The sequence below is a fragment of the Manis javanica genome, chromosome 4 (genome assembly GCF_040802235.1).
Source record: "Manis javanica isolate MJ-LG chromosome 4, MJ_LKY, whole genome shotgun sequence".
Classification (NCBI taxonomy): Eukaryota; Metazoa; Chordata; class Mammalia; order Pholidota; family Manidae; genus Manis; species Manis javanica.
Window position 1 is genome coordinate 43,562,764 of NC_133159.1, and position 25,408 is coordinate 43,588,171.

Genomic DNA, 25,408 nt, shown 5'->3' on the forward strand with positions numbered 1-25,408 from the left:
GAATGTGATTACTACTCGTTCTTGGTTAAATGCACCTCACGTTTTCATAATGAACTTTCATAGTTTGGTATTGTGGCTTTATTCTAACTGGTTGTTCTTTGAGGATTCTGGATTTGTAAGCAGTGTAGTGGAGAATGCAGGCTTTGGAACTAGCAAGACCTGGATTAAAACCCTGGCTCCAGTACAAACTGGTGATGACACCTTAATCAAATTCTTTAACATTTCTGAGACTTGATTTTTTTTATCTGTAAAGTGATTATAATTCTCAACACCTAACAGTATTGAGAAGATTAAATGAATCACTTATAAAAAGGAATAATATAGTACCTGGTGATTAGAAGACAGTGACTTAATGAATGTTGGTTCCTTCCCATTTAAAATTCCTTTCTCCCTGAAGCAAAAATTCTGGGATGGGCTCTATTATGGAATATCAGTGGCAAAATTAAGTATCTGTCTGTTGAAGAGATTATTCCCCCATTTTTTGTCAGTATTCATACCTTTAGTTCTAAGGCATATAATCATTTGGCAATTCATAATTCTTATCATCTTCATAGCCAGCAGTTCAGCTGTTAGTGGTTTGAGGTATATGTGCTAGAAGAAGGATTTTTGCTTATTAACAATAATATTAACCATCATCATCATCAAACACATTTTATAGGTCAGTTAATATTCTGCAAAAATCACATAGACAACATCCATATTTTTTCCTTCTCTCAGGCAATCCCCATTAAAGTTCCCTTAAAGAATAATTTAATATTATTAACAAAAGAAGCAATTTAGAAGTCTGGTTTAATTCTACATCTATTACTGCATTCTCTGAAAACATATTTTAACTTTGCCATCTCAATTATGAATCTACAAAAGAAATACAAATGGACTTGTGGTATATTATTTACTTTTTAAAAATAAACTTTTGGGCTCTTTGATACAAACTTATGATAGAAAATTCGAAAAACATAGAAAAGAAAAATAAGATCACTGAACTACTACCTTAGATATAAGCTTATTAACATTTTAGTGCATTTTCTGTTTGGCAGATTATTATAGCTCTTTAAATGAATGCTGGGCCAAGTTATGATTATCCCAGATTTATTAAGAGCCAGTTATATGCCAAATGTTCTGTAAGATATTTTTATTGATTATTTAAATAACATTGCAGAAAATCAACAGTTATTTATATTTGTGCTGTATTTTTAACCTTGATCAATATCAATGTCATTTTGTATATCCCTTTCTATATATCTTTTTGTGTTTATAATTATAATAATTATAAATTACATAATTTCTAATGTCTATTTGATAGTTCAATGAATTAATATCAATATAAGTTTGCTTAACTTTTCCTAATGGAAGCTTTAAAATAGGTATTAAACCCTTAGAAGAGAAAAAAAATAAATAAAGATTATAAGTCTAATTTACCAGAGTATCGATTAGTCAACAAGACTTGCTATCTGATATTTTAAATAAAGTTTATTTTTAAATAAACCAAAATTATTGCAGAAACATAGAGTGAGTGTGAGTATATAATATGTAGTTAATGTGGTGGTAAATACCAGTTCCCTGTGGTATCTTTTTAAGTAAATGATAATAATGAAGCTATGCTTGTACGGATTAATGAGCAGTTTGCCTGCTATATTAAACTCCATAATAATTATCCTTTTAGTTTATCCATTAATTATCCTTTAAATGGCACATCAAGTGGTAAGCACTCAAGTGTTACAAAGCAAAGTTAAAAAAGTGATACATTTGTTAGTGCTTTCCAGTGTAATTGGAAAAAATACCAGATTAAGCATAGTTGAATGGTTTTGCTCCCAAAGAGTAAATTTTAAAAATTAAAAATGTGCCTCTTACAGTCTTCCTTGGCCAAAAAAAAGTCAATCTGTTTTCCTTGCACACACAGCATTTGATAGTATTTTTATCAGTTTGGTATGTTAGAGAATATAAATCCAAGCACTTTTACATAAAATTAATAGCTAGCGCCTATCATCACCTGAAACAGTTGCATAGTAGGGTAAATCAATGAACTGTCTAATCCAGTATCTGGTCCTTGATGGTAACCAGTGTTGAGTACATTAAAATCAGACATCAGATTTCCATAAATGCACTTTATCCAGCAGTAGAAACCATTGGGTAAGTTGTTGGCCCAATGACTAAAAACCCTGTACAATTTGATCCTAGTACACATTTTTGCAAATACTCATTACATACAAAATAATGTTCCCGTGTTATTTGTTTTGGTCATGTCCTTTAGGAGTAAAACCACAGATGAAGAATATACACACACAGCCAAAAAGTGCATCTCTTTATTGCGCTAAACAGATCTTGCTTTCCAAATTCATGGATTGTTTCCTTGTACTTGGAATAATGGAATAGATGAATAAAAATTCCACTTTTGAGACCTACGCTCTATTCCCCTTTACTTTCTCCCTTCCGAATCTTTGTTCTTCCCTGTCTTTAGATCTTTCCTCATATGAACGTCCCCTGTGGTGTCATTCTCTTACTTCCCCTTCCTCATTATCCACTCTCCTTCCTACCTCACGGCCTGTGATCATTTTCCTATTATGTCATTAAAAAAAAAAGAACCTGACTCTCACAGTGAGCCTGTGTCATTAAGAGTTATGAAACACTGGCTGGTTGGCCCAGTTGGTTGTCAGGTGGTGCTAATGAGATCCAGGTCAGGGGTATATCCCCATATGGGACTGTTAGTTTTTTCCTTGTTTAATGGCCTCAGACTGCACCTCTGGCTTTGACCAGCTCTCTCCTAAATGTATTCAAGTGGTCAAACAAAGAGTGTGGGTAGATACGTACAAATCCAGTCACACTATTGGAAAACTCATACAAAGTTTACTTCCAGTGGCTTTTCAATTCAACAAATGTCTAGTACTATTTACTAGTGCTAGGGGAAAATATGAACGTAAATTAGTTATCTTCTCTATCCTAAGGAAGCTAACTGTCTCCTGGCTGAAATCCTGTAAGTGACTGACTGACTATAAGGCAAGTTGAAGTGTGTCTGAAATAGTGATACTAGCAAGTGGTATAGACACACAAAGCACAAAACAGTGAAATCTGCTGGGGAAATCCTGGAAGGTTTCATGGAAGAGATGGCAGTTGAACTGGCTTTTCTAAGAGGGTCGGGATCTTCCTAATTAGAAAAAATATATAAAACAGAACATTGTGTTTCATATCTTATCTGCTATGTATAGGATGTTATTGAAAGAGCAGGAAAGGAGGGAGGTATACTTAGGGAAAAAAAAGATACTCACTTAACAAATATTTACTGAGTGCCTACTATGTGCCAGTCCCTGTGCTAGGCATGGGGAATTTAGAAATGGATCCAACATGCTATCAGCCCCAGGAGGGCTCACAGTCTTCTAAGAGAAATAAGCAAATAATACAGTTACAATGCAACGTGGGAAGTTCTGCACAGAAGGGAAAACCTGAAGAAGACCTTCTTACAGCTGTGGCAGACATCACTAATTGATTATTGCACTGCTTGGGTTTAGAATCCTTGATGAAAGACAGCTGTAGGTGGTCATGTTTTATATCTTCTCCCAGCCATAGCCAATTCATACAGGATTGGACAACTGAGTAACATGCTTGATTCACAGGTACAAACAGATAAGGAAGGCAAATCAGATTCTCTGTCTCTGAGAAATGTGAAGTAGGAAATGCCAGTGGGAGTACTGAACAGAAGGGCTGTTGGAGGAGTTATGAGGAAGCAGAAGCTGTGGGTGGAGAGGTGTAGATGGCAGGTAGGGACTGGGGGGGTTGGACATGAGGCAGTTAGAATTCGTGGTGAGGAAGGCAAATGGAGAGGAGCAAAAACCTGTGAGAAAGAGCCTGGGCAGACTGTGAGGGTCAAGGACAAAGGATCTGGTCCCTTAATTAAATCCCTACGTTTTTTACAGCCTTCCCATTCCCATTCCCATTCCCAGATGTATCTCACAGCAAAACCTCATTTCCTCAGGGTCTCAGTGAGACTGGTCCTTTCACCCAAAAGCAGTTACCTAAGATACCAGGTTGAAGCCATTGGAAAGGACTCAATAACTTTGGTAGGTTTGGATTATCCAAAGGCAGTTATAAGATGTGCCTTTTTCACTTTGTGCAGTGAACTTGTTAGACACAAGGGTGCATGATGAATCATTTTCCCTTATGGTAGACATTTTCATACCACTGATGTTTTTTTTCATTTCTTCATTCTCACTGGCCTTCATTTAACAAGAGGCATGCATGAGAATTGTTAGATGCTTGCTTTCTGTTCCCATCACTTCACTGATACAGCACCTATCCTGCTGCCCCACAGTTACCCTGGGTATGTGCCGTTTTCTTCTCTGTAGGCTGTGAGTTCCTCGAGGGCAGGGGTCAGTGTCTCTAATACGCAGATCAGGCCATACTCAAAATAACAACTGAGTATTTGCTGAATGAAATATGAATGAATATCTGGTTTTGTGAATTCCAAGGCACACTCAGAGATTTCTTTTTAATACATATCTATTACAGTTTGATGGAATAGCCAAGACCTGTTTTGCAAATGCACACATACTCTTCTTCCCCTAAGAACCACTCCCCTGAAGAAAAAGAAAAGAGCTTTTTTCTTGCCTGTTACATTAAATGAATCTCTAAGCTGTCAGTGACTAACCCTCCTCACACTGGGATGAAGAACCCACAGTGGGATGAGAAACCTCTCTGGCAAATGTTCCTGGATAAATGCTGGGCCTTCCAGCCTCCTAAAGTAGTCTGGTACCAGGGCTGCTTTAGGCCAGGGACTAGTTCCGTGCCCACCCAGGAGGCCATGAAAAGCTCAAAGAGTCTGGGTTCTGGAGAGCCATGGCACCATGTCCACTCACTCTAGCACCAGTCTTGGAAGTAATGTCAGTCATCAGGACCACAGACTTCCCGAAACATCTTTTGTCTGCTACAGCTAGGCAGATGTCTAGGCCTGGATATTCACTTTCTCTCTCTCTCTCTCTCTCTCTTTTTCTCTTTCAGTCCTGTTCTGCTCCCTTGGCCCTAATTTCTTCCAAGTTTCTTTTTCTATTTGCTTAGGTCTGCCAGTCTCTCAGGTCAGGGGATGCTTTTTTATTTTTGGTGCATATTTTTCTTAAGTTTTTCTTTTTAAATAGAAGTTTGGTACATATCTAGAAAAGTACACCGAAGATACATGTACAGCTCAATGAATTTATCACAGAGCAAATGCCCACTTTACCTGACCAGACCCTGTTCATTCTCCAGCCCTCAGGTCAAGTGTCATTTCCTCCTGGAGCCTGGTGCTGCCCTTCTGGGCTGGGTCCCTTTGCTGTAGCTCTGCACCTCAGCACTTGTTTCTGTTCCTGTCCCCTGTCCTAACCATCAGTACATTCACAGTCCCTGTTCACTGCCTGTCTCCAACTGGACTCTGCTTTCCATCCGTGGAGTCAAGGGTCAGCCTTGTTCACTGCTTTTTTCTGTCAGCCCAAGCACAGCTTGGCACATCATCAGAGTAAGTGCTGACTAAATATTTGAAAGAAGTGGGATGGGGGGGGTAGGGAAAAAAAGGAAGTGAGAGAGAAATTTGTTTCCTGTTTTCAAGGAACTCACTAGTGGGGAAGACAACTCAAAAAATAAAGCATTATAATATATTGTGAAATGACTAAGGGAAGCTCAGGACAATGCGGCAGCTCAAAGGAGCTAGGATTTGCTTTTTGCTCTTTGTTTTTTAGTAGCTAAGCTATGACATGCAAATAGGAATGTGTTTCCTGGGAAAGTGTGCCTTGCTGAGGGAACAAGGACCTGTGCAGAGGCAGAGAAGTATTTGAAAGCAGCTTAGCTTACTCAGACTGGGCCGTGTCAGGACAGGGTAGGCGAACAGTGGGAGCTGGGCCTGGAAGGGAAGGTAGTAAGGCAGACCCTGATCAGCAGCCCAGGCTGGCCTGGATCCTGACCATGTGGACCAGATTCCAGATCTGTCTGCTTTGTATAGGTCTGTAACTTCAGGAGGTGCTTGGCCTGAGCCAGACCACCCCAGAATTGCTATATGTTCTATCCCCTAGGCCTGCTCTGCTTAGTCAACCCTGCAGAAGTCTCTCCTCAAGTGGACTCTCAATGTTGAGGGGATGGTTATTAGTATGGTGAAAGGGAAAAAACATAAACTTTGGAATTGGAGGCTCCAAGTCAGAATTCCAGCTCTACCTCTTATAATTGTAAGATTTTGAGTCTTTCTTTACCTTTGAACCTGTTTCTTCATCTGTAAAATGAGATAGTAGGAGTTATGAGCATTAAATGTGAAAAGTGATTTATAAGCTGTTCTACACACATATTAGAATCCAGATCCAGTGTTTCTCAAATGTTATAAGGGGTTAAAAGGCACTTTTAAGACAACCAAAAAGTATAAACTGTTCAACTGATTTATTATCCTAGGTCTTCGTTTCCTGGTTGGCAAAGTACAGGGCCCAGTACCCGTTGCTTAGTTCAGGCCAGTTTCCTGTTATAATAGCAAATATTACCACCCGGCAGGGGTTGTGAATGAGGTCCCTGTCACAAAGCACATGGCCTTGTTCCTTAATTGCCAGGGTGGAATTAATTTGCTCTTCCTGTTTCTCTTGTGACAGGAAGTAGATGTCCTTGCATTTCAGTTGATTAATGGAGGCCTCTGAGCAAAGTGCTCCAGCCTCTCCTGCTTTTAATCCTTATGCAATGCAAGGCTCTAATTTGATAATTTTGCTGTTTTTTAGATGGATCACCTACTGGTTGAAAATATTGAGCGGGAAACGTTTCATCTCTGCTCCCGCCTCATTAATGGGCCATACCGGCGGACGGTGAGAGCCCTGGTCTTCACATTAAAGCACCGAGCTGAAATCCGGGCTCAGGTGAAGAACGGCTCACTGCCAGTCGGCACGTTTGTACAGACCCACAAAAAGTGACCTGAGGATGCATGGACTGGGCAGAAAGGAAAATGGGCCTCTCTGTGCCATTCAAAGACTCCTTTGTGTTTGGGTGATGGCTGATGCTTGCTGTGCTAAATTTTCCCATGGTGCCATTCCTCCAGACGGGGGATGCAGAGAGCCCTGCGAGACAGGCCTGCAGGATATGCTTCATTAGCTGGAGTGTACCAGTGCTACCTAACAGAATGGACACTGGCTGTCACTAGGAAGCACCGTACAGTTGCCATCACCCAGCACAGTGACAGGGTGACAGATTTCACTGTCAATATACCAAGGACACCTCTAAACTTCCCCCATGTCAGGCAGATGAAGTTACTGCTTTATTTCGCCACCTGCAGGTAACTGAAACTCAATTACCGCTGCTGTTCACGCGGTTCCATCCCCCTGAGTTTAGATAGCTCCGGTGCCTCTCAGAACTCCCCTGTCTATTCTCTTTGCTCTACCCCAGGGGTGAGCCTGCTGGAGCCAGCCAGCTACCCCTTCTTTCCAGAACTCGCTTATCTAAATGTTTCAGCTCTCTCTGGAAGACTTGCGTTGGTCTTCGGAGCCCCCATGCTGAGGCTTCAGATGAGCCGCTGGCTTGACGCGGGCCCATACCTTGGGCTTATTTGAATACTGATCCTCCATTTAGGGCTCTGTAGAAGATAGATAATAAGATTTCTCTTGAAATGAATTACTGTAGTAGAAAAAATACATATATATATTTAAAATGAAATACCTCTATATGGGCCTCCTTGAACCATTGTGTAAATGATACTTTTTACACTTTTAAAAAATAATAATAAACTGGGACTTTTTTCCCCTAAACAAAACATATGGCTTATTCATTGAAAAGTGGGGTTGAGAAAGAGTATAGTTGGTGAAAATAAAGAATGATTGGATCTTGCTGCACTGATTGACAGTGACTGCATTGGGGTATGGGTGGGGACTTGATAATATGGGTAAATGTAGTAACCACATTTTTTTTTTCATGTGAAACCTTCATAAGAGTGTATATCAATCATACCTTAATAAAATTTTTAAAAAAAGAGAGAATGATCGGAGAAGGATTTGCAGGGTATAACAAGACCCAGAAAAGGTCTTTTAGGTTAGGAGAGACAGGAGTATGTTTGTAATCTGAAAAGAAGGAGCCGGTAGAAGGGGAGAGATTTAAATATTTTTAGATGTAGGAGTAGGAGATGGGTTGAAAACTAAGGACAAAAGGGAGAAGACTGTCTGCCTTCTAAGTGCTAGATACTTTTCCTAAGATTATTAGCATTTACATTGAGCTTTATGCAGTTTTTAGAATATCCTGTTTAATCCTCTTACCTGTTGTATTGGTATTGTTTCAGTTTTTTAGATTTCTTTAACTATTTCAGCAACTATTTACTGAGATTTCAGCAACTCTTTACTGAGCACCCATTTCATGGGGCATTGTAGATACCTGGCAGTAGCTACAGATGAGACCCTGAGACTCCCTAAGAGGAAGTATCTTGTTGAATTTCACACTGTTAGTAACTATTGGAGCTAGAATAGTAATTGGGCACTTATCATGTACCCACCACTGTGGAAGACATTTTTTAAATTAATAGTAATAATACCCAGCTAAAGATGAGAAAAGTAAGGCTCAGAAGGTTTAGTAACTTACTCAAGGTCACACAGATAGGGAATGAAGATCTAAGATTTATAAACCCAGATCTGTTTGGCTCTATACAGTCTTCCTGGTTGATTTCATCCACTCAGGCTTTTAAGCATCATTATGTGCCGACAACACTCTGATTTGTATCTTCAGCCCATATTTGTCCCCTTAGTTTCAGGTGCTGTCTCCTAGATGTCTCATGGGCATCTCAGATATGACATGTCTTCTCTCATTTGGCAATGTGGCACTCCAGATGGGAGCCCGAAGGTCAGCCTAGACCCCTCATCTCCCATCCTTGCCCAACCAAGTCCTGATGGTTCTACTTCTCACATAAATTTAGAATCACTTGCCTCTTCTCCATCTCAGATACCGCTTTATTCTCTCTTGCCCAGTTGACCACATGGCCTCCTAACTGGTCACTCTGTCTCCAGTCTTAACCTCTTCAAATGCACATCCCTATGCTAGAAACAAAGTGACGTCTCACACCTGGAAATCGCACCGTGTCTCTCCTACTCTGAGTATTTTCACATGCTGTTTTCTCTCTATGCCTAATTCTCTCTCCTATGATAATACCTATATATATGCCCCTACCATAATACACTGTGTGCTATTTTATACAGATCCATATGTTCTATGGTTGTGCTTTTGATGCTGTCTCCCCACTAGATTGTCATCTCTTTCAAGTCAGAAATCTTATCTCACTCATCTGGTATCTTCAGTCCTCAGAGCAGTGCTTGCCCCATAGTAGTGCCCAATAAATATTTGTGGGATTGATGGATATCAAGGTGCCTGTGCTCTTCCTACCTCTATCCTTCCTCTTATAGTCTATTGTCCACAGAGTAACTAGAGTAAACCTTTTAAAATTTAAAACAAATCATCTTATCTTTTCAGAACCTTCTAGTGGCTTCCATTTCATTCAGGACAAAATCCCAAGCCCTTGTCATGTCCTCCAAGGCCCAGTGTGATCTGGCACATACTCATCCCTCTGCTATAAACTCCTACCTATCCTTCGAGATTTAGCTCATACATTAACTCTCTGTGAGGACTTTCCTTCCCTTAGAATGGTGAACACCAAAGACTTCTGCTAACTTAGGAACCTAGAGTAAGTTGAAACAAATTGCTGTCTGGCTGAAAGGCTTCAGTGGTGATAGTTAGAAAGTAAAATGATTGCAGAGATGTGCTTTGGAGGTTTGGAAAGTAGGCTGTATTATGGCTGTTTTCTCCTTGATGGGTGTGTAGAATTTCCATGAATGTTAATGGAGCTGTGTTTTGAGTGTTTGCCAAAGAGAAGGAGGCTTGCAGACATCCATCCAAGCTTACCCCTGCCACTAAGAAGCACAGCTGAACTTCAGCCTGTTAGAAATGAAAGGGTCAGCTCCTGAAATGGGATGAGAAGCTCCCTCTGAGCTACCTGTAAAAAATCTAGATATGATTGTCTTCTAAATGTGTTCAATTGCTAGAGGAAATTTGGGAAATGAAATACCATTAGATTCTGCTCCAGCAGCTTTTTTGTTTTAATTTTGATATCGTTAATGTACAATTACTTGAACATTATGGTTACTAGACTCCCCCTATTAACAAGTCCCCCCCACATACCCCATTACAGTCACTGTCCATCAGCGTAGTAATATGCTATAGAATCATTACTTGTCTTCTCTGTATATACTGCCTTCCCTATGTCCCCAATCCCCTACGTTATGTCTGCTAATCATAATGCCCCATTTTCCCCTTTATCCCTCCCTTCCCACCCATCCTCCCCAGTCCCTTTCCCTTTGGTAACTGTTAGTCCATTCTTGGGTTCTGTGAGTCTGCTGCTGTTTTGTTCCTTCAGTTTTTTCTTTGTTGTTATACTCCACAGATGAGTGAAATCATTTGGTACTTGTCTTTCTCCGCCTGGCTTATTTCACTGAGCATAATACCTGCTCTAGCTCCATCCATGTGGCTGCAAATGGTAGGATTTGTTTTCTTCTTATGGCTGAATAATATTCCATTGTATATATGTACCATATCTTCTTTATCCATTCATTTACTGATGGACACTTAGGTTGCTTCCATTTCTTGGCTATTGTAAGTAGTGCTGCTATAAACATAGGAGTGCATATGTCCTTTTCAAACTGGGCTCCTGCATTCTTGGGGTAAATTCCTAAGAGTGGAATTCCGGAGTCAAATGGTATTTCTATTTTGAGTTTTTTGAGGAACCTCCATACTGCTTTCCATAATGGTTGAACTAATTGACATTCCCACCAGCAGTATAGGACGGTTCCCCTTTCTCCACATCCTCACCAACATTTGTTGTTGTTTGTCTTTTGGATGTTGGCTATCCTAACTGCTGTGAGGTGATACCTCATTGTGGTTTTAATTTGCAATTCCCCGATGTGGAGCATCTTTTCATGTGTCTGTTGGCCATCTGAATTTCTTCTTTGGAGAAGTGTCTGTTCAGATCCTGTGCCCATTTTTTATTGGATTATTTGCTTTTTGTTTGTTGAGGTGTGTGAGCTCTTTATATATTTTGGATGTCAGCCCTTTATTGAATCTGTCATTTATGAATATATTCTCCCATACTGTAGGATGTCTTTTTGTTCTACTGATGGTATCCTTTGCTGTACAGAGCTTTTTAGTTTGATATAGTACCACTTGTTGATTTTTGCTTTTGTTTCCCTTACCTGGGGAGATATGTTCATGAAGAAGTTGCTCATGTTTATGTCTAAGAGATTTCTGCCTATATTTTTTTCTAAGAGTTTTATGGTTTCATGACTTACATTCAGGTCTTTGATCCATTTTGAGTTTACTTTTGTATAGAGGGTTAGACAATAATCCAGTTTCATTCTCTTACATGTAGCTGTCCAGTTTTGCCAACACCAGCTGTTGAAGAGGCTGTCATTTCTCCATTGTATTTCCATGGCTCCTTTATCATATATTAATTGACCATATATGTTTGGGTTTATATCTGGACTCTCTAGTCTGCTCCATTGGTCCATGGGTCTGTCCTTGTGCCAGTAACATTGTCTTGATTACTGTGGCTTTGTAGTAGAGCTTGAAGTCAGGGAGTGTGATTTCCCCCTGCTTTATTCTTCCTTCTCTGGATTGCCTTGGCTATTTGGGGTCCTTTGTGGTTCTGTGTGAATTATAGAACTATTTGCTCTAGTTCATTGCTGTAGGTATTTTGATAGGGATTGCATAGAATCTGTAGATTGCTTTAGGCAGGATGGCCATTTTGATAATATTAATTCTTCCTACCCAAAAGCATGGGATGAATTTTCATTTATTAGTGTCCTCTCTAATTTCTCTTAAGAGCATCTTGTAGTTTTCAGGGTATAGGTCTTTCACTTCCTTGGTTAGGTTTATTCCTAGGTATTTTATTCTTTTTGATGCAGTTGTGAATGGAATTGTTTTCCTGATTTCTCTTTCTGCTAGTTCATTGTTAGTGTATAGGAATGCAACAGATTTCTGTGTGTTAATTTTGTATCCCACAACTTTGCTGAATTTAGATATTAGACCTAGTAGTTTTGGAGTGGATTCTTTAGGATTTTTTATGTACAATATCATGTCATCTGCAAACAGGGACAGTTTCACTTCTTCTTTGCCAATCTGGATGCCTTTTATTTCTTTGTATTGTCTGATTGCCGTGGCTAGGACCTCCAGAACTATGTTGAATAAAAGTGGGGAGACTGAGCATCCTTGTCTTGTTCCCAATCTTAAAGGAAAAGCTTTCAGCTTCTCGCTGTTAAGTATAGTGTTGGCTGTAGGTTTGTCATATATGGCCTTTTTTAAGTTGAGGTACTTGCCCTGTATACCCATTTTGTTGAGAGTTTTTATCATGAATGGATGTTGAATTTTGTCAAATACTTTTTCAGCATCTATGGAGATGATCATGTGTTTTTCGTCCTTCTTGTTGATGTAGTGGATGATGTCAATGGATTTTCAAATGTTGTACCATCCTTGCATCCCTGGAATAAATCCTACTTGATCATGATGGATGATCTTTTTGATGTATTTTTTAACTCAGTTTGCTAATATTTTGTTGAGTATTTTTGCATATACGTTCATCAGGGATATTGGTCTGTAATTTTCCTTTTTTGTGGTGTGTTTGCCTGATTTTGGTATTAGAGTGATGTTGGCCTCATAGAATGAGTTTGGAAGTATTCCCTCCTCTTCTACTTTTTGGAAAATTTTAAGGGGGTTGGGTGTTATGTCTTCACTAAATGTTTGATAACATTCAGCAGTAAAACCATTTTGTCCAGCAGTTTTGTTCTTAGGTAGTTTTTTGATTACCAATTCAATTTCTTTGCTGGTAATTGGTCTATTCAGATTTTCTGTTTCTTCCTGGGTCAGCTTTGAAAGGTTGTATTTTTCTAGAAAGTTGTCCATTTCTTCTAGGTTATCCACTTTGTTAGCATATAATTTTTCATAGTATTCTCTTGTAATTCTTTTTATTTCTGTGGTGTCCATGGTGATTTTTCCTGTCTCATTTCTGATTCTGTTTATGTGTGTAGACTCTCTTTTTTTCTTGATTAGTCTGGCTAGGGGTTTATCTATTTTGTTTATTTTCTCAAAGAACCAGCTCCTGCTTTCATTGATTCTTTCTATTATTTTAGTCTTCTCAATTTTATTTATTTCTGCTTTAATCTTTATTATGTCCCTCCCTCTACTGACTTTGGGCCTCATTTGTTCTTCCTTTTCTAGTTTCATTAATTGTAAGTTTAGACTGTTCATTTGGGATTGTTCTTCTTTCCTGAGGTACGCCTGTATTGCAATATATTTCCCTCTTAGCACCGCCTTCGCAGCATCCCACAGATTTTTGTGTTGTTGAATTATTGTTGTCATTAGTCTCCATATATTGCTTGATCTCTGTTTTTATTTGGTCATTGATCCATTGATTATTTAGGAGCATGTTATTAAGCCTTCACGTGTTTGTGGCCTTTTTCGTTTTCTTTGTGTAATTTATTTCTAGTTTTATACCTTTGTGATCTGAGAGGCTTGTTGGTACAATTTCAATCTTTTTGAATTTACTGAGGCTCTTTGTGTGGCCTAGCATATAATCTATTCTTCAAAATGTTCCATGTGCACTTGAGAAGAATGTGTATCCTGTTGTTTTTGGATGGAATGTTCTGTAGATGTCCGTTAGGTCCATCTGTTCTAATACATTGTTCAGTGCCTCTGTCTCTTTACTTATTTTCTGTCTGGTTGATCTGTCCTTTGGAATGAGTGGTGTGTTGAAGTCTCCTAAAATGAATACATTGCATTCTGTTTCCCCCTTTAATTCTGTTAGTATTTGTTTCACATATGTAGGTGATTCTGTGTTGGGTGCATAGATTTTTATAATGATTATATCCTCTTGTTGGACTGACCCCTTTATCATTATGTAATGTCCTTCTTTGTCTCCTGTGACTTTCTTTGTTTTGAAGTCTATTTTGTATGATACAAGTACTGCAACTCCTGCTTTTTTCTCTCTGTTAGTTGCATGAAATATCTTTTTCCATCCCTTTACTTTCAGTCGGTGTATGTCTTTGGGTTTGAATGAGTCTCTTGTAGGCAGCATATAGACGGGTCTTGTTTTTTAATCCATTCAGTGACTCTGTGTCTTTTGATTGGTGCATTCAGACCATTCACATTTAGGGTGGTTATCGACAGGTATGTACTTATTGCCACTGCAGGCTTTTGATTCGTGGTTACCAAAACTTCAAGGGCAATTCCCTTACGATATAACAGTCTAAATTAACTCACTTCATGTGGTATTACAAACACAACCTAAACGTTCTTTTTTTTTCCCTCCTTTTTCTTCCTCCTCCATTCTTTGTATGTTGTGAATCATATTCTGTGCTCTTTGTCTATCCCTTGGGTGACATCTATTTAGCCTTAAGAATACTTCCATCTATAGGAATCCCTCCAAAATGCACTGTAGAGATGGTTTGTGGGAGATAAATTCTCTCAACTTTTTCTTATCTGAAAATTTTTTAATCCCTCCTTCAAATTTAAATGATAACCTTGCTGGGTATAGTATTCTTGGTTCAAGGCCCTTCTTCCAGCAGCTTATTTATCATTTTCTTGTGGTGGTTAAATTGGAGGTCCTAGTCCTTTGGGTTGGGATGGAGTCTTTATTTTCATTCAACAAACAAAATGTTGCCCATCTGCTGTGTGCTGAGGACTGGACTAGCAGTGGAGAAACTGCAGTAAATGAGAGATAATTTCTGCTTTTGAGGAGGACTTAATTTGGTGGGGAGACAGGCACATAGGTAAGTAATTATAGCATATTAGGTGTTCACTGTAGATATTTAAAATGATGAGAAAGTAGAGAAAGGAATAATTAGCACCATTCTAAGGGAAGGAAAGTCTTCACAGAGAGTTAAATGTTTGAACTGAATCTTGAAAGGTAGGTAGGAGTTCATAGCAGAGGGATTAGGATGTATGTAAAAGCACAGAGGTGTAAAGTGCATGGCTTTCAGTAAAGGCATATAATATGGGTTGGAGGAAGTAGAAGGTTCTTAGGAATGGTGTAGAGAAATTGGGCAAAGAAAGTATCCAGGTCCTTGAAGGCCTTGTGAAAGGGTTTGGACTTTGGTCTGTAAATAATGGGAGGACATGAGAAGTTTCTGAGGAGGTGAGGCTCCTAGTAAGATGTGTGTTTTAAAAAGACAAAAATGTTCCAATGTAAATATATTTAAGAAAATTTAAAAAAAACTTTCAAACCCCCGAAGTTTAAAGGAAAGAAACACTTGAGATTCAGTAAATTAGAGATATTTTTTTTGACAAATGAAATTTATTGTTGACCAAACAGATACCATTTGAGAGTCCCAGGTTTGAAAAATGGCAGGAAGCTCAGATAATGCATTTACTGTGCTCAGTGGTGAAGGAACAGGCAGCTGGCCTTTTTTCATTTATAGAATATCAGGTTCTTAAACTCGTGCCTGTCAGCTTTGGTTTTCTTTTGCTGCAGCCTCAGGCCTCAGAGCCTCACTCTGAGATTTGTAATGTGTTCTGGATGCATTTATCACAGCCAGATGGGGCGAGGGCTCAGTTTGTTACTGCCCATTATTGCTATCGAAGGGAGTCCATCCAGAAAACAAAGCTTTGGGAGCTTCGATTAGTTCAGTGATGCTGCCTCGGTTTTAAAAGGGAAATGGTTTGATTGGATGACATTGTATTTTCTTTTAATTCAACCAAAATGATACAATTGCTGTCAAGGATAAGCTTTTCCATAAGCTAATAAGGTAGTTGGTTTTCAAGATCCAAACAGACCAGGATGTCCAAGCAAATGCTGCTCTTTCATCTTATTAAAATCATTCATTCAGTGTGTGTTTATTGAGTTCTTTTGTGCCAGGTTGAAAGGTCACAGCAATAAATAAGACAATAAGACATAGTTCCTGGTCCCAAGAAGCTCACAGTCTAGTGAAGGAGACAGATAAATAAGGCTTTTAAAATAGGCAAACAATTACAAACTATGGGAATTCCAAGAAAAGGAAATAAGCCAATAAACATATTAGGAGATGCTCAACCTCACTAGTAATGAGGGAATGGTAAAGATCAATGCCATCTTTAAAGACGTAAAGGTGCAGGAATAGTGATTATCTCTCTATTAATAAATTTGTCAGCCTGGCCCCTGCAAAAATTAGATGGATCTTGGAAGATGGCAGTGGACCAACCAAGTGGTGAGTTCTGCCTGCAGCTGCTATGCCAGATGTGGCATCTTTCCTGGAGCACATTAACATTTTCCCAGGCCCATCGTATCTAGCTATTGATCTGGTGAATGTTTTTCTTTTCCTTGCCTATCAGACAGGAAGATCAGAGTTCATATTCACTTGGAACAGACAAAAGTATCCATTTGCAGTTTTGCCTGAGGGCTGTTAACCCTTCTGCTCTCCAAGCCTAGACTGAAAAGACCTGTACTGCTCAGATGTCTTGCAGAGCTTCTAATTGGGCCAGATGGACAATGAGTGGAAAGTATATTGGAGGCCTTAGTGAAATACTTGCACTGCTGAGAATGGGAGAAAACATTGAAGACACAAGGGCCTGACATCTCAGTGAAATGTTCAGGGTCCAGTGGTCTGGGATATGCCAGGGACGTTGCCTCCAAAGTGAAAGATGAATGATGACTATATCCCTACTGCCCCATTAAGAAGGATGCACACACCTGGCAGTCCTCTTGGGGTTTTGGAGGCAGCATATTCCACACCTGGAAAGACTGCTTCATCCCATATACTGGATGACAAAGAAGGCTGCCAGTTTTGATGGGGGCCCAGAGCAGGAAAGGGCTCAGTAGCAGGTCCAGCAGAACAAGTAGCCATGTTGTATGGACCATATGATCTGGCAGAACCCATGGTATTTGAGGTTTCTGTAGTGGGAAAAAGATGCCTATGGAGTTTATGACACAACCTAGTAGGAGAATATAGACCCCTGGGGTTCTGGGGCAGGGCCATGCCATCTGTGGCCAGGAACAACACTTTTCAAAAAATAGCTCCTTATTTGCTCCAGGGTTCTCATAGAGACAGATCATTTGATCATGAATTATCAAGCTGACCATGCAGCCAAAGTGGCCTATCGTGAGCTGGGTTCTGTCAGGTCTACCAAGCCATAAGGTCAGATAAGGCCAGCAGCAATTCATCGTAACACAGACATGGTACAAATGGGATTGGGCACAGCAGAGCCAAAGGGCAAAAGGCAGCTGCATGAGCAGGTGGCCCAGACATCTATGTCATCTACCACCTTTGCACCGATGCCTCCCTCTAAGCCCACCTATGGCTGCCTGGGGAGATCCTTATATCCAGCCAGAGGAGGAAAAAAGCCAAGCTTTGTTCATGGATGGGTCGGCTCAGTACGTGTGAGCAAGCCAAAAATAGACTGCCCCACTGCAGTGTCCTTGAAAGATAGCAGAGAGAAAAAACCTTTCCAGTGGGCAGAGCTTTGAATAGCCATAGTCACCCATTCTTTGTGCAAAGAAAGGGGGCCCAAGGTAAGAATCTTCTTGGATCTCACAGGCAGTGCTGAATGGCTTGGCTGGTCATTTAGGGGTCTGGAAAGAGACAAGAATGGAAAATCAGGAACAAGGAGATCTGGGGTAGAGGCACATGGATGGAACTAAGGGAGTGGGCACCAAAGATGAAGATCATTGGATTCCATGCTAACACCCACCAGTGAACATACCACGGAAGAAGCACTAAACAATCAAGTATATGCAGTTGACATAAGCCAGCCTCTCTCTAAGGCCACCCCAGAGCTGGCACAATGGGTACATAACCAGAGAACCATGATGGCATGAAGAGGGTATGTATGAGCCCAATGGCATGGGTTGCCACGCACCAAGACTGATCTAGCTATTGCTGATTCAGTGTTCAACCTGCCAGCTCCAGAGACCAGTTCTGAGTCTCAGATACATTCCCATCTCTTGAGGAAAACAACCAGCCACTTCCCTTCTACCCTGGAAAGAGCTGCGATTCATTTTCACTGAAATAGACCTATATCAGATAGAGCTCTGCTTGGAGGGCTTCATCCAGCACAACCTACCAAGAGTTTACAGAATATTTCATCTACTGTCATGGAATCCCATATGACTGTACAGCAAGGTAGGTGCAGCAGTGGGCACATGAATGTGGAGTCCACTCATCCTTTCACATTCTGCACAATCCTTAAGCTGCCTTCTTGGAACTAACTGTCTGTTGGAGGCAGAGCTGAGACACCAGCTCAGAAATGATACTCCATGAGAATAGGGTACCTTCTTGCAGCATGTAGCACGCATTCTAAAGCAAAAATCATTACACAGGGCTTTTCCTCCAAAAGGTAGACTACGTGGGTCCAAGAGCCAAAGAGTGAAAGCCGGAGTGGTCTTACACTTAGCATCACCCAGGAGGCATTTGTGGGTCCTGTTCCCACATCTCGGTTTAGAGGTTCTGGTTCCCAAAAGGAACCCCACAGGCCCAGGATGGATGGACCTATTTCCCCTCAGCTAGCAGGCAATTTCCCTCAGCTGAAGTCATACCCCTCAGCATGCAAGGCCCATACCCCTTTCTCAGGGTAGGTTGATTCAGAGTTATAAAGGCCAGGCCCCATGCCCCAACTCAGGACAACTCTGAAGGACCATCCCAGCTTCAGAGATCCCCATGGAACTGGCTGATGTCTTAATACTGCATCACCCAATTTCTCTCTGCCTCATCTTGCTTCTTTCCCTCCCTCCATCCATAGCAATCCCTAAACTTTCTGTATGCTAATCTCCATCTCACAGTCTACTTTTCTGGACCTGCAATTTAGCTCTTCTAGTTGGTAACAACTCTTAGGGCAGGGGCCAGCAAACTTCAAAACAGGAATAGATAGTAAATATTTCAGGCTTTGCAGGATGTATGATCTCTGTCAAATCTACTCAACTCTACTATTGTAGTACAAAAGCAGCCATAGACAATATGTAAATGAATGATTGTGGCTGTGTTCCAATAAAATATTTTTACAAAAGCAGGTGGTGGCCTGCATTTGGCCCATGGGCCTTAGTTTGCTAACCCCTATTCTAGAGAAATATTTTTACATGTGTACAAAGTAGGCATGTACAGATATTTTTACTTGTGATGTGGTTTGTAAATACAAAATTTTAGAAACAATCTAAATATATATTGGAAAATAATGGTTAAATAAATTGTACTTGCATATTTTGGAATACTATGCAGCAAAGAGTTTAGATCTATGTAACAGCACTGTCCAAAGAAATATAATATGAACCACAATGTAATTCTAAATTTTTCAGTAGCCACATTAAAAAATGTGAAACAGGTGAAATTAATATTTGAGCCCTATATGCCCAAAATATTATCACTTCAACATGTAATCAACATAAAAAATAATTTTTGAATTACTTGCATTCTTATCTTTGTATTAAATCTTTGAAATTTGATGTGTATTTTATACTTAAATCACATCTCAATTCAGCCTCACTACACTTAGAAGTGTTTAACAGCCACATGTGGCTGGTGGCTACTGTATTGGGTAGCACAGATCTGTAAGTACTGATAGGGAACCACCACTGAGACATATTGTTAAGTGAAAAGGGAAGTTACAGAACAATATGTTCAGTATGAACCATTTATGTAAGGGAAAAAATTATTACTATAGGAACATACTGGAAAAAAAAAAGAAAAGGTGTGTACAGATACAGACCCAATTTAGAGGGAGGCTTTGGATGTAGTGGGGAATCGCTTTCCTCTCACCTGGATTTTCTAAAATCAACTTTATTTGGGGATAATTTTAGATTTTAAAAAAGTTGTAAAGATACAGAGTTCCTATGTGACCTTCACCCAGTTTCCCCTGTTGTTAATGTTGTGCATTAATGCAGTACATTGTCAAAATTAAAAAGCCACTATTGGTATGTTACTATTAGCTACACTCCAGACGTCACCAGTTTTCCCACCAATGTCCTTTTCCTGTTCCTGGGTTCAATCCAAGATTGAACTGCATTTAGCCATATGTCTCTCCAGTCTGCTCTGCTTTGTGACAGTTTCTCAGTCTTTCCTTGTTTCCTGTAACCTTGATAGTCTTGAGCAGTGATGGCCAGGTATTTTGTAGAATGTTCCTAAATGTTGGTTTGTCTGATTTCCTCCTGACTAAACTGGTATTATGGGCTTGGGGAAGAACACCATTCAGGTGAAGTGCCCTTATGTCACATCACATTAGATAGTGCATGAGATGCACATAATTTATCATGGTGATGTTAACCTTGACTGCTTGGTTAAGGTGTGTTGCCAGGTTTCTCCACTGTAAAGTTACTGTTTTTCCTTTTCCATTCTTTCTTCTTTGAAAGCAAGTCACTAGGTCCAGGCCCTTCTCTAAGGTAGGGGGTTAAACTCTGCCTCCTGGGAGAGGGTGAAGTATATATTAACATTATTTAGAATTTTTCCCTAAGGAAGATTTGTCCATTTTCCCCTACTTATTTATTTATTTGATATCAGTATGGACTCAGATATATTAATTTTATACTTTGGGTTGTAATTGGTCTGGTTTTTTCACAGTGATATAAATTCGTGGTTTTTTAAATTTTTTAATGCAGAAAGCATATGAACAACAGTGCTGTGTGAGAAACAAATTCCATGATTGGCAAGATTTTTTTCCACCACTGCTCTACATGACTGCCTTTGAGTAGGGTAATAATTGGTTTATTGCTATTCAACTAGCAACTGTAAACAAGCTATTTCAACTGTCCAGGCCTCAATTTCCCCATCTGAATAAGAGAATGTTTCATGAAATGGTCTCAGAGGTGAATGGAACGATACTTGTATGTTTATAGGTGTACAGGTATTTTGTTGCCTATTAGTAGACAGTAAATCCTTAATGGCAAGATCATTTCTTATCTATGTTGGAAAACGAACCCAGAGCTAATAGCCCTTAAGAACATCATGTAAGCATAATCAATATTTGTATCCCCTCTCACAACCCCAACTAGTTCTCCTGCCCTGCTCCTGAACCTCCCTAAGTGGGATTTGGATTTCCTGTTCTTCCTCAGTTTTTTCTCCATGGCTGAAATCTACCCTGAGGCCCGGCACACAAGGCCCTGCCCTACCGGGTATCTGCTGACATCTTTGGCCTCATTCTTGTGCCTCTCATCTGCCTATACGTTGGCCCACACTGATGTCCTTGTCACCCCCATGATGAAATGTGTACTGAATATCTCTCTCCTCTCTGCCAGGCCCTGTGACAGGCCACGGCTACAGGGATGAAGCAGATTCGGACTCTGCATCATCATGACTCACAGTGCTTCTGGGAGTCTGAGTCGTCAGTGCCTAGCGATCTGACACAGAAGAGGGATGAGTGGAGGACTGTGCTGTGGAGGAGCCTGGTCTGGAGAGAATCAGAAAGGCTTTGCAGAGATGCTAATTTTGAGATGGCTTTTGCCTGGTGTCTAGGAGTTTACCAAGTAGTGAATGGGAGAAGTGGTATATTCCAAGTAAAAGGAGAGATGCACAAGACAGAGAAATCTCAAAGAACAGGCCCGATAATAAGTGTAATGTGGCTGGAGCCAGTGCAGGGAAAGGAAAAAGGCCCAAAGTGAGCCTGTAGAGTGAGGTGCAGACTGACCTGTGAGGGGCCTGAATTCTGGGCTGGGAATTTCTGCTTGGGGAATTCTAATGATCTTGAGATGAGGAAATACCCGAGTAAAATGATAGGTACAGTATCAGGGGCTTTCTACATGGGTAACTGTTAATCAACAAGTAGTGAGCACCTTTACCACATCAGGGACTATTCGTTTCCCCCTCCATCTTGATGTGAGATTATATCTGAGTCAACTGCGTCCCCAGCTCTGGAGCAGAGCAGGGACTCAAAACATGCACTGAATGAGTGAATTGGAAGACCAGATGAGACCCAGTCCTGGATCCTGCTCAGGATCTCACCTGCCAGGATTAGGGCCGAGCGCAATCTCTGCTGTGGGTTTCTCATGGTCCTGAAGTTTTTGCCCTGTCAGTAGATCTCTGTACATGCAAGTGGTCCACCCACTCCTGTCTAATGCAGAGAGCGAGGCTCCCAGAGGAAGCACCAAGGTTAGATTGCTTCAGAGCCAGCAAAAGCAGGGCCCATGGGAGGTTCACTGCAGAGGTAAGCAATCCACACGGCTGCAGGGGGTAGGATTTGAGGCCCCATGGGGAATATACATCTAGCATTATCATGGGGGCCTCCAAGCCAGTACTTGATCTGATCAAATGTCAGAGTTTAAAAGGTATCATTTGGGAGGGGCAGTGTGGCAGAGGAGAATCAAAATAATTAAAAAACCTAAATTAGTCATGGGGTGGAAATAAAGCACTGGGAATATGATCAATAGTATTGTAATATCTTTGTATGGTGATAGATGGTAACTACTTACTGTGGTGAGCATTTAGTAATGTATATAGTTGTTGAATTAGTATGTTGTACACCTGAAACCAATATAACATTGTATATCACCTATGTTTCATTTTTTTTAATGTAAAAAAAATTAAATTAAAAGCATCTAATAGGAAGACAAAAACAAAAACAAACAAGCAAACAGAAATCATCAAAACCCCAGTCATCATGTAGTGAGCTCTGGCTCTGCTAGACGGTGCTAGGTACTCTGCACTCTGTTCACACTGTTGCCTCCAAATTGTAACCCCATCCTTCCTCTCCTTGCATCCCCAATGCCAGGGCCTCTTGCCTCTCTCCCCAGGGGGACTCTTGTCCTTCCTGTAATGGATTCTCCAGCCAGCAGCAAAGTCCACGTGAAACGCTATAGGCCATCTCATTCCCTCCCAGAGCCCTGCAGTGGCTCCATCACACATAGTCCTTCCCGTGGCCTGCAAAGTCCCACATGTCCTGACCTCTGGCACCATCTCCGTCTTGCCTCCTAACCCTGGCTCCAGCTGCTCTGGCCCCTTCTGTCCTCAAACTCACCAGCTGTGGCCTTTCCTCGGGATATTTACATCCTCTGTTCTGTGCCCTCTGCCTGGCATGCTCTTACCACCCGCAGTGGCTCCTTGTCATTCAGGCCTCACCTCCTGGGAGAGGTCTTCCCTGACCACTCTCTCTAATTAGGCCCTCAGCCCAAGTGACTCTCTGACACATCAGTGCTTTTCTTCATAGCATTTAGCCCCATCTGAACTTAACATATTCACTTACTTATTTACTTTTATGCCTCTCCCGTCAGAGCACATGCTTCATGGGAGGGACGACCCTGTCTGTCTCTTCTCCACTGGGTCTCCAACACCCAGCATAGGGCTTGGCCCCTAGCAGAGCTCCATACAGACATGCTGAATGAATGGCTCCCCTCCGCAGCTGCAGGCTGTGCCCTGAGAGCCCACGCCACCAAGCAGCATGGTCTTGCTACTTAGGAGAGGCTAACCCCGAGCGTGTGGGCTGACAGATGGTGTAGAACCCAGAGCCGAGGCACAGCTTTTACTAGTCTGAGGTGGAATAGGATTAGCATAAATACCATCCTGGGCAAGTAAATAAGATAGAGCTCTGTTAAGTAACATTTAGATTTTGTTTCCCTGCCATAATGCAGAGCTGTCCTTTTGCTGGGTTAGTCCAATTCATGGCTAAGGGTGCTTGCTGTCCAGAGCAGTCAGACAGGGTGGGAGTGGGGGCCAGTCACACACAGAAGCTTTCTTGGTCCTCTGCTGGCTCCTCTGCTCCAGTCACTGCTCTGCATTGACCTCCAGGGTGACATCTCTAACTCTAAAATCCAATCTTACCACACCAGGCAGAAAGCCTTTTACTGGCCTCCATTGTCCCAGATGAAGCCCAAACACTGTACAAAATGATGAAGAGGTGATGATGGTAGCTGCCACTTACCTGCCTCCCAACCCTCACACAGCTCTGCAAGGCGGGCGAATATCCTTGTCATCTGTCAGCTGGGAATCCAATGGATCAGACAGGTTCAGTGACCTGCCCAAGGTCACTCAGCCAGTGAGCTGCAGAGACAGGCGCCAAGCCCAGGGCTGTGGACTGATTATTTAAGGGGCATTCATGGCTCTTCCTGAGCAGGTCAGCCTCCCTCTCCAGCAAAGCCGCCATACTCCCCCAGGAGCCCAGGCATTGGCCTCCCCTGACTCAGCAAGGAGCTAAGTCAAAGGCAGGTGTTTGTGCCATGAATCTCCTATTTTCTGGCTAAGGAGCATCCCTTGTTTTAGCTGCTTCCATACCATCAAGGAGCATTTAGCTTTTCAGGGTGTCATTTTCCATAAATGGAAAGTGGTTATAAAACCACTTACATAATATGTATTATAACAGTAAGAGTGCACATTTATGGAGTATTAAATGTCCATATTGTCCTAAGTGGTTTACATGCATTTTCTTACTTTTTGAAAGCCCATTAATTTATTTACTTGAATAAGGAACCCCCTACACATGATTAAAAAGAGAGAGATTACAGAAAAGGTTGTGGTGGGGAGTAAATCTTCCTCCTTCCTCTGCACTCCTGTTTCCCCTGTCCCCTCCCAGAGGCCACCAGAGCACTGTGCCAGTTTTTTGGGTATTCTGCAGAGTCCATGAGTTACTACTATCTCATTTCATCTTAACAGCCTTTTGAGGTAGATATTATCCATGTATTTCATATCAGGAAACAGGTTCAGAGACAGGAAGCCATTTACTCAAGGTCACACAGCTTCAAGTGGTAGAGCAGGGATTTCCCCCCAGATGCTCTGCCTCTAACCCCATGTGCATTCTGCCCTCAGACACCCTGCTTCCTACAAGGAGGAGAAAACTGGAAAATTGAGCTGAGAAGCATGAGCTCGGCAGTTGGCTGGACCCACTCACTGATGGTCTTTTGCTCCACATACTGGTTTTGTAGCAAATAATTCAAAATTGGGCCTCAGTAAAATGACAAATGATGACCTGTCACAGACCTTCAAGATTATTGACCCGTAGTCAAAAGCTCAGCTATCCCAATCCTGAGTACTTGGGGCCATCAGTTCTTGCTGTTTCCTGCCCTCTTGCACCTTCATGCCCTCTGTTCACCCTTCGGAGGCGTTGGCTCTGACTAGCCACTTCATATAAATAAGGTTGCTTGAGACAGCGTTGAGACCCAGCCATGCGGCCGCAGAAGCCCAATTGTGCCTCAGTGCTGCCCTCTGGCCTGCGTGGCTGGGGTGGGGTGGTCATGTCCCCTGTCTGTCTCCATGTCTTCACTTGTAAGGTGTGCGTAATTACATCTAGCTTAAAAGGTTTGAGGATCCTCACATCAGGTAACACAGGCCAAGTGGCAAGAAGCAAAGCCACGTACAATGTCGTTTCCTTTAACTGCAATAGAAGTTGGAGTAAATCTGGTAGCTTATGTAAAAAATAAACAGCTACTGTCTCCTCACTTCTTCCCATCTCACCCACCAACCTGCATTTGCAAAACCTTTTACAGTCTACAACATCCTTTTCCTCTATTGTCTTATTAGTCCTCACC

At 41.2% G+C, this 25,408-nt stretch overlaps 1 protein-coding gene and 1 long non-coding RNA gene across 4 annotated transcripts in view; both read left to right on the plus strand.

Moving 5' to 3' along the window:
• Nucleotides 1-7,755, plus strand: part of TCEANC2 (transcription elongation factor A N-terminal and central domain containing 2) — a 37,011-nt gene extending 29,256 nt beyond the window's left edge. For 2 of the 3 annotated variants that reach the window (XM_017669051.3, XM_017669053.3), the window contains one exon: nt 6,711-7,755. In XM_017669051.3, coding sequence (XP_017524540.1) covers nt 6,711-6,899 — 189 coding nt within the window. In that variant the 3' untranslated portion in view covers nt 6,900-7,755. The remainder of the gene's footprint in view (nt 1-6,710) is intronic. The other variant, XM_017669052.3, reaches the window with a different exon arrangement.
• Nucleotides 7,756-10,289: 2,534 nt separating this feature from the next.
• LOC140848894 (uncharacterized) lies at nt 10,290-22,442 on the plus strand. The gene is made up of 2 exons (XR_012130170.1): nt 10,290-10,489; nt 21,194-22,442. It is a non-coding gene; the product is annotated as an uncharacterized lncRNA (long non-coding RNA).
• Nucleotides 22,443-25,408: the final 2,966 nt, after the last annotated feature.